The sequence below is a fragment of the Penicillium maclennaniae genome, assembly GCF_028827695.1.
Source record: "Penicillium maclennaniae strain IBT 15551 chromosome Unknown utg000003l:1.0-5670915.0:1.0-5674809.0, whole genome shotgun sequence".
In the NCBI taxonomy this organism is placed as follows: Eukaryota; Fungi; Ascomycota; class Eurotiomycetes; order Eurotiales; family Aspergillaceae; genus Penicillium; species Penicillium maclennaniae.
The window spans coordinates 5,330,352-5,339,475 of NW_026623215.1; the positions used below are offsets into that span (position 1 = coordinate 5,330,352).

The following is a 9,124-nucleotide window of genomic DNA, read 5'->3' on the forward strand; positions in this document are numbered from 1 at the left end:
TATGGATCTTTAAACCAGGCTATTGAAAGATGTGTATGCGTGTACGAGGGCTCACTCGGTCGTCTGGCGGTGAGTGGGGATTAGTGTAAGCGGACTCTTGACTGTTGACTGTTGACTTGGGAGACGCGTGAAGGGAGGGAGTCGCACAATCTCAGAAAAGAGTCGAAATGGGCTGGACTGAAGGAAGACTGAGAGATTGAAAATACGACTAGTAGCCACGAAATTGATGAGAATGAAAGGGTTGTACAGGATCAACAACGGGCTGAGCAAGTCCCTTGTCAACTGTATACCGTGTTGGGTTTAGTGCGCCAGCGCATAACCAGAGCAACGGGCTCACCGCCTTCTGGCTTCAGACAGATCAGATAACATCATGTGCTCTGATCGACGGGTCACCTGACTCTTATCGCCACGGGACCCATGACACCATCACAGCTCGTCATTCTTCCTCTTCGGTCACAATTTCACGCCCGGTCCGGGAAAAAGAGGAGTAAGAGGTGTTTCTCATGCTTAGAGTATTCCATTTTGAAAATGGTTCAGCCTCAGATAGAAATATTTGTTCGGGCTTTGTCCCGGTAAGCCCCCCTTGCAGACTTGCAGCTCATACCCCAAGACTTCCCCGTCAACAATACTGATAAGCGATGACAGCCTTTTGGGATGGATATAGTATGTTGCATCCAATCCTGGCTGCCTTTCCTGGAGGAGTAAAATTCCAAGATGTTTGATATTACATACTGACCGTCTCATTCAGCATGCTGAGCTGGTCGGCATCGTTCTACCCTCAGATTGTAATCAACTACAGACGTCAATCGACGTCAGGACTTTCGATTGACACACCTACCATTAATACCTTGGGGTTCGCATGTTACACGATCTACACGGCGACCTTTTTGTATTCGCCCATGATCCGTGAGCAGTATGCGGCCCGGCACCCGGCATCCGAGGAGCCTACCGTGCGCTTGAATGACTTTGCATTCGCTGTTCATGCCGTGGTCTTGTGCTTCATCATATACACACAATTCTGGCCCTCCATATGGGGGCTGCACGTATCTCGTTTCCAAAAGAACAGCAAGACCATGCTCGCCCTATTCTGGGGATGTGTCTTGGCGCCCGTGGTCGTGATCTGGATCGTGCTTGCGAAGAGCCCAGACGGGGGGTACGACCCGTCGACATGGGCGTGGATCGATGTGGTAAGTGGTCTTGATCAGTGTAAGAACGGCATGATTCTGTTAACACAGTGGACAGATCTATGCCGTTTCTTATATTAAGCTCGTCATCACGGTTCTCAAGTACGTGCCGCAGGCATGGTTGAATTATAAGCGGAAGTCGACCTACGGGTGGAGCATCATCCCAATGCTTCTAGACTTGAACGGCGGTATTCTGTCACTGGTGCAGTTGGTGCTTGACTCAAGCCTCCAGAGCGACTGGAGCGGCATTACGGGCAATCCAGTGAAGCTTCTTCTAGGCAACGTCACCATCTTCTTCGACCTGATCTTCGTTGTGCAGCACTACATCTTGTACCCGGATACCTTCGATGTGAAGAAGCCCCAAGACGGAGAGACCCGTCCCTTGCTCGTCGACGCAGCTCGGTAGTCCATATTATAGCAGGGTTGATGCCAATAGACCGGTATCGCACCTTGGGGCCAAATGAGAGACATGTGGTTGGGGGGGGGAGGAGGATCGCTATTTTTGTAGACTCGGTTGGAATCTCGGTTATTTTGGGACAGTGGGGGCGGAAGCCGAGCGGGATGCGACAGAAGGGCTCTGGTCATGAATCATAACCAATCGGTGCGTTCAGCATCGTCCTTCCTCAAGCTTTGATATTCCCCCCATTCCTCAATCACCTGAGCGATCGACAGTGGAGCCTTTGATAGACAGCTGTTGGAAGTGCGCGGGGACTAGCGCAGTGAGACTAAAGATTGTCCTCGGAGTTAGGCTTTTGTAATCGACGTCTTCATAGTGCGGGCGAGGATTAGAAATCAAATGCCCTCTTGCCGTACAACCGTTCGCCAGTAGCTGACCGGACGACGGTATGAAGAGTGGTCTGTCCCTGCTGCTGGTGAGGGGGAACAGGCATGAGAGAGAGAGAGGGGAAAGACCGCCACCACGCGGCTTGGACAAGCATTCTACATAGTAGCAAGACACCGCTTCTCGGGTTTGCTGGCGTAGGACCCGCCCGTCGTGAACATGGACAATGACTGGTCCATCCCGGAACTAAGCACTAAAAAAGAGCGAGCGAGCCAATCAAGACCCCAACTCACGCCCGGACAGGGATCCTGTCTCGGTTGTAATCGTCGGTGTCGAGCTCGTCGGTGACGGTCTATGGGAATTCGAGCGCTGAATCGCTATACCAGTCCATATGCGAACCTGAAGATCTGACATTTCCATCTTGTTTCAGGAAGGATCGCCATGGTATGCGGGATGTCTCGAACGTGATGCTGGATCCCAATTGCCCCAGCTGGGCCCATACCACCCCACCCTCGAGGCACGGCCACGTCGGCGATACTACCTTTATGTCCTCGTTACCGCCAGGCGCCCAAATGAGATAGAACCCGTACCTGAGACCTGAGACCTAAGACCTGGGGAATTCGGCAATTGGGATCCATGAGAGCTCGAAAAGAGGGGACATTCGGGAACTAGGGAACACTAAGAACTATGAATGACGGAACGGAGGGACTAAACAATTACCGGGTATTTTCTAGTGATCGACAAAACGACAAAGACGGGGGCCAGTGGAATGGTGGCTCTGCAGACATGAGGCTCATTGTCCCCACGTATCGCAATATTGACTGCAATAGGTCTGGGTCAGGGTTAGGGTCACAGTTACGGCCCCATGTCATCGTATCCACGGTATCCACGTTATCCACGACCACCCCTAAATACCAAAAAAAAACAGTGTGGCTTGGTGGAACTCGACCCAATAAGCCGGGGATGCGCGAGGCTAGAAACGGTTTAATGCCGCGAAGCATACCGACTCTAGGAACTCGGGGCCGCAAGTCGCCGCACGTCCTAGACTCGTCCGCCAGAGGCTATCATCCCCTAGTGGCCCACTAGTGGGCCACTGAGGTTCGGCCGCCCCCTGCAACGCTTCTCGACTCGGGTCCTGTCGCATTCAGCCCTATCCACATTGGTCTATGCATTTACATTGATTTACATTCATTTCCACCTATCTTCACTCACATTCCGATCTCGGATCTTCCACGATGATTCAGTCCCAGCTGGGGCCCGGATCCCAACCCTGCCTCATGACGAACGGGGACGCACGTTTTCCTGCCTTGACCATCTGAGTCAAAATTGTGCAGATCTATCCTGATTGTCGCATTTGGGTACGGAACGCCTGAGACTTCCATCTGAAGCACTGCCTCATTGATATTGCGGTATACGATACAGATCGGACTTACCGTCCCCGGACCGATGGTCCTTGACTTGTCCATGTCGGCCACTGTTGGACGTGACTCGAGGACCTTATAATGCCGCCTCTTGCTCACCATCCCGTGCCTTGTTGTCTTTTTCCCAACCCAACGTCATCCCATCGTTAGTCTGACACTAAGCACATGGCCAGTGGGTTCATAATCTCGGACTTAAGCCTTCCTAGTATTCCGAGCATTGGCTGATATGCGAGTGCACTACCTTTCAAACACCTTGTTGCACTCTGAGGAGTCGGGCACGCCACCAGTGCTATCCCATCAGAACCTCGTCAGCAAGATCGTATACTCTCTACCCGATATGTCAGACACGCCCAGATTGAAGAGGACCGACTGGGGGACCGGAATGAATGGCTTGGTGCCTGACAGCGCTGGACGCGGTCGATCAGAGCAACCCCAGCTGGCAGGCCTGGCCGATGTCCCTGTCAGCTCTTCATTTAACGCTCAGATGCCCGTTATGCAGCCACAGCTCGGCTTCGTACAGGCTCAACCCGAGCACATGTCGTCTTTCTTGTTCCCGGAAAGTCAATTCTCGGACCGGAGAGCCTCGCCCGTGAGCGATGCTATGGGTTCTCTTTACGCATGGTCCAGCACATCTGATAGCGACATGCTGAGACCAGCTGCGTCATCAATGGTTCCCGCTGCCTCGACGTCACCCTTATTGCAGCCGTATTACAGCTTTGATACTCCTCAACATATGGTCAGCCCACCGAATCAAGGTCTCTCTAGATACACCTCGCAGGAAATCAACAAATGGTGCATGGAAAGTGACCCATCCTTGGGGTTCTATCAGCCGAGTACATCTTTTCCGGCCCTGAACCAGTTCGCAATCCCTTCGCCGGAAGCTCCGTCGAACGTATTCCCCCTCTGAATGAGCATATGAACATTTCTGAGGAATGGTTTACTGCTCCTGCCTTTGCCGGCCCTTCCACCATTCCGTGCCCACCCCCAGATGCATTCCTCTCTCCGTCGTCTGCACCGGCAGTCTCCGTCGCCTCTTCTTCCGCGATGAGTACCTCACCAGCCCCCACTCTGTCTGATTTCGAGTCACCATCCTCTCGCCACCGACCGGCTTCGCCCGCCTCTAATCCCGCCGATCTCACGAGATACGGAATGCCGGCTGGAGAGGGTGTCTGGCGATGTGCCTATCCGGCTTGCACCTCGCAGGCCCTTTTCCGTCGTGGCTGCGACCTACGCAAGCACTTCAACCGACATCGGAAGCACCTGTTCTGCCGACATGAAGGTTGTCCGCAGTCGAAACAAGGCGGATTCTCCAGCAAGAAAGACCGTGCCCGCCACGAGGCAAAGCATAATCCTGGTATCGCATGCGAGTGGGACGGATGTGGGCGGGTGTTTAGTCGGGTCGACAACATGAAGGATCATGTGCGACGGATACACCGCCGAGGTGGCAGTCGCTGATACCCTAAATTATGGATTACGCTTTATGGTTGATGGATACACGAGCTCTGAGGATACGGATTGCATTGCGATTTTGATTTTGATTTTGATTGGTGAATTCTTGGGATGTATAACTACAAAGGGCAAAGACGGTGAAACAAGGCGAACACGGAATAAATTGACTCCTGGCGAGCAAGAGATAGATTTTCTCGGGGACCGGGAAATGATCAAATTCGACAAGAAGCGAAAAGAATATAACTATGCGCTATAGATTGGAATGCTTATCTGAGACCATTTACTCCATAGACAGGTAACAGCTGAACAATTACCTCGTGAACCCCGTTTTCTTTTCTTCTCCCCAAATTAGAAACATGCAAAACTTATTTCAGCCCCTCATTTTCTTTTTCTGTGAAGAAACAGATAGATCCAAGGACAAAAATAGCGATGACACAGCCCTAATGATCGCCCTATCTAAGTGATCCATTACCCGGCCCCAGGTCCAACTCCCAACCTGGCGCACACAAGCAATGCCTCTTACTTTTTTCACTGCCGACTCGAAGATCCAATAAGCTTTGGTTTCATCCTAGCGTATAATACTACCTTCCATTCATACCGGACCGAGCTAATTTTGGTGCGAATGCGGCCCGACTTTAGCTTGGGCATCCGTCCACTTGGGATCGCTAGCCAGGTGCGCAACGCTTTCCCGATATGGCTAGATGCTCCGCTTTGTTCTAGTATTGGAACGGATTACCGACTTGAGTATAGACTTGGAGTTTCTGGGCCGCTATCCAGGGCTTGTTTCAAACACTATTTACGTGAACGCTAGACTAGATTGATCCTCGATTTAGAACAAATTTCATGAGGTGGACCTCGAAAGGATCGCTGTTCAACCAACGCACAGCTTTACTTGTTTCTTCCTCCATGTTGTGGAAACACCCTCATACCTTCTATTCGATTGAGCCTTGAACTTTCAAAGACTGTTGATTAATGCATGAGAGCTTTTCATCGTAGCTTACTACGCTCTGTTCTTTTCTGAAGTAAGGGCTCTATGGAGAGGTAGAAATACCCCCCGAGCGAACAACCCCGACGTCCTGCACATGGCGCCATTTTACGTGGTGCATTCTTTGCATCGGATCTCGCTGATCATGTACGAAGCATCTGAAAAAATCTCCGCCGTAAATACTCTCAAGACACGTCGATTTGCTGCGCAATAGCTGTTGGAAGTTGTTTCTGTCGTGCGACGGAAACGCTGCATGTTTGTGACCAAAATCTAGCCTGATCCCCATCGTATGTGAAGTCGTACTGCGTTGGCCAACTGTTTGGTTTGTCTATTTATCTCTCAAGAACTAGAGCTGCATTTGAATCTGTTGGGATACACACTATCATTTATTGACATGGATGCAAGTCCATTTGGTGGTGCTCAATTGATTCCCACATCCCCAGTTTCAAAAACCCCAGGATGTGTGGATCAATCTCTTACTGGTCACCGCAGAAAGAGATACCGTATGCATTTGAGGTGGCTTTCAAGGCAAGCCACAGGGCCCTCGCAGCTTCTAAATTGGACTTTTGAGTGATCAATTCAACCACTGAGCTTGCCGTATGTCCAGAGAAATCTGCACGATGAGAGTATCTGCGTTGATATATCGAAAGTAAAGTCTCACTCCCTAGAAACGTCCTCTTGAGAAAGAAGCGGATGCAATCTTTATGATAAATGGGAATGCGGCCGAGAAGAAGGCACGTTGGCGGGGCGAAAATTCCATTCCCAGCGTTCATTGAGTCACCGAGACGTGAGTCTCGCCGGCCTTTTTTGAACCTTGCCATTGGCATAACTTATTCATATACGCTAGTATTCTACTCCAGCCTAAGGCGAACCCAGAGATGCCATATCTTCACGCCAAGGGTCACCACTGATTTCCGGGGTACGCACCTGTGCAGCTCAAACATTTGGCCGGGTCTTTGATTTGGTGCATGCTGCTTCTTGATGGCAAAAGGCCCAGCCCCTTATGGCACTCCGATTCACCTCTTCTTCCTTATAAGTTTTCTGTTCTTCGGTGTTTGATGTAAGCATGAAGATTGCACAGTCTCTACGAACGAGAGGGCCCGTTACCACGACTAAAGCCGCGTCCACACATAGAGGCGGTCACCCCCACTATACAATGAAAGTCAACTCAGGAATCCGAATACGAGAGAACAGCTCAGCTCCTCGTTTGCTGCTATTGACCTTGTGAGACCAAGACCCAGGATGAAATCCAAGGATGGAACAGAAATTAAACATCTGGTAGAGAAAGGAAAAAAATGAGTGGACCATTTCCAAAGACACGCTACTTGACGCAATCCACAGAAATCAAACAAATAACGAATGGCCCGTGTATCATCATGCTTCTAACTTGACATGTGGTATCATCGAAAAAAGGAGAAAAAGACTGGAACGGGAACTGGAAACTGGAACAAGAGCTGAAATAGACACTGGAACTAGAACAGCTGGACAGGACGGATAAAGGTATCACTGATGGGAAATTCGTCACGCGTAAGTTGAAAAGCTTGGCGAGATAGCAAAAAAAAATATAGGCCATGAGCTACGCATGGTGATGGTTCCGCTCGCTAGAAATTGCTTGCAAATAAACGAAGGCTGCGGGTTTTGAGAACCCGAGTACACTTTATGAATTTATTCTCCGCCGTCGGCCTCGTGAACTGCCGACGGGTCGCTGGGCGAGGACTTCTCGGAGTATGGGGTCATCTTTGTTTTTATCGACGTGGTGGACTCGGACGTGTCTGTCCAAGAGGAGTTAGTCAAATATGGCTTGGAAGGATAAAAAGATTGACGCACCGTTGAAGATTATCTGGTCGGGGGTATTTATGCTGTTGGTCGGGACAGAATGGACACACATAGCCTGGTGAATTATGCACCAGGCCATGGCGCATCATTTCATTCTTGCGCTTGAATCCTTTGCCGCCTACGCCTCTTGGACAACCTTCTACGGGACAAAAATGGGGTCGGTCTTGAGAATGCACGTTGGCATGGGAGCTATTGTTTTGCATGTTAGGAAGGGGGGCCTTGGGCTATGCAGTCTTACACTTACTTCAGGAGATATTGGGTTTGGAAGGGCGCTGCCGTACATCCTGGGTGTGTGCATTTGTAACTTCCCGTAGCATGGACTCCATTGACCGATTGTTGCGAGCTAAACGAGGCCCGATCCACGGACCCCGGGGTAGGACCGACCTGTTCCGTGGGTGTAGGGTAGCCCGTTGCGGGACTCTTCGCGGTCATGGGTGACATGTCGTATGGGGTTGCCGTATGAGTTGAATCGGATGGAGGGGGCGGAGGTGGCCCCCGCCAAAATGGTGCCGTCGACGCAGGAGACGGATTGTTGGAGACATCCTTAGTGCTGACGGGTGACAAGTGCGAAAACGGACTCGGAGGGACTTGCTGGGGAAGGAATTGAGGTAGTTGACGATCGTGGGGTGAATCATTGCGTGATGATGCGGATCCGGGGTATGAGTATAGAGGAGGTAACCCACGAGCCTGTGGAAACTCATTGGGTGAGAGTCCGTCAAGGGCAGACCGGATAGGTGGAAGGACTCGGCTGTTGCTGCTACCAGAGTCTGGAGAAGGTGCCGCGCATGAGGAGGGAGGGGATTGTAAGGATTGAAGGGAAGGAAGCGAGAAGTTCTTTTCGGGGGACGGTTTGATGTCATTGAGAGGGGACAAACCAGGACGGTCTTCGGAAGGTCTTCGGTCTGGAGCTTGAATCGAAGGCAATCTGGGATACTCTCTCGGCGACACGGAGGTGGTAGTGATGACAGGTCTTGGAGGCGGGGGGGAGAGGTTCGCGCGGTGGTGGGAGGGGTGGAGGTAGTGGTGGTACTGTCTTATCACGTTCGCCTTCAGGTCCGTCTGCGTCTGCATCTGCACTCCCACATTTCAGGTCCTCGCCCGGCACCGCAACCTCAACCTTTGGCAGTGGTTGCGAATGCACGAGCTTCTCTCGATATCCATCATCACATCTCTCAGACCGGTCCTGGTTGAGCGAGTCCGCCAGCGGATACTTGCGGGCATAGGCCGCGACGTCCGGACGGTCAGGCGCTAGATAACTGATCAGCACGGAGTCACCAAGACGTGTTTGAGTCTGGGATTCCGGCAGGTGCGGCTTACGGGAACGGTTGGGCGTTCCCTTGGCGCTTGCGACGTCGTCGCCGGAGACAAACGGTGGGAGGGGCTCTTCCTCGCGGTACTTGACGGTCTGCGGCCTCGGGGGCGGGGACCGGTTCATGGCATCGTCCGAGTCATAGTTGTCGGCCGTCAT

At 51.7% G+C, this 9,124-nt stretch overlaps 3 protein-coding genes across 3 annotated transcripts; 2 read left to right on the forward strand and 1 right to left on the reverse strand.

Moving 5' to 3' along the window:
- Positions 1–528: 528 nt before the first annotated feature.
- Positions 529–1,590, forward strand: N7477_004105 (putative L-cystine transporter; the record flags this gene model as incomplete). The annotated part of the gene is made up of 3 exons (XM_056965768.1): positions 529–572; positions 749–1,187; positions 1,243–1,590. 3 exons carry the CDS (start codon positions 529–531, stop codon positions 1,588–1,590), a joined length of 831 nt encoding a protein of 276 aa, XP_056825721.1.
- Positions 1,591–3,723: 2,133 nt separating this feature from the next.
- N7477_004106 (putative C2H2 transcription factor) lies at positions 3,724–4,841 on the forward strand (the record flags this gene model as incomplete). The annotated part of the gene is made up of 2 exons (XM_056965769.1): positions 3,724–4,219; positions 4,246–4,841. 2 exons carry the CDS (start codon positions 3,724–3,726, stop codon positions 4,839–4,841), a joined length of 1,092 nt encoding a protein of 363 aa, XP_056825722.1.
- A 2,636-nt stretch (positions 4,842–7,477) lies between these two features.
- Positions 7,478–9,124, reverse strand: N7477_004107 (uncharacterized protein; the record flags this gene model as incomplete). The annotated part of the gene is made up of 4 exons (XM_056965770.1): positions 7,478–7,592; positions 7,648–7,845; positions 7,901–8,732; positions 8,896–9,124. 4 exons carry the CDS (start codon positions 9,122–9,124, stop codon positions 7,478–7,480), a joined length of 1,374 nt encoding a protein of 457 aa, XP_056825723.1.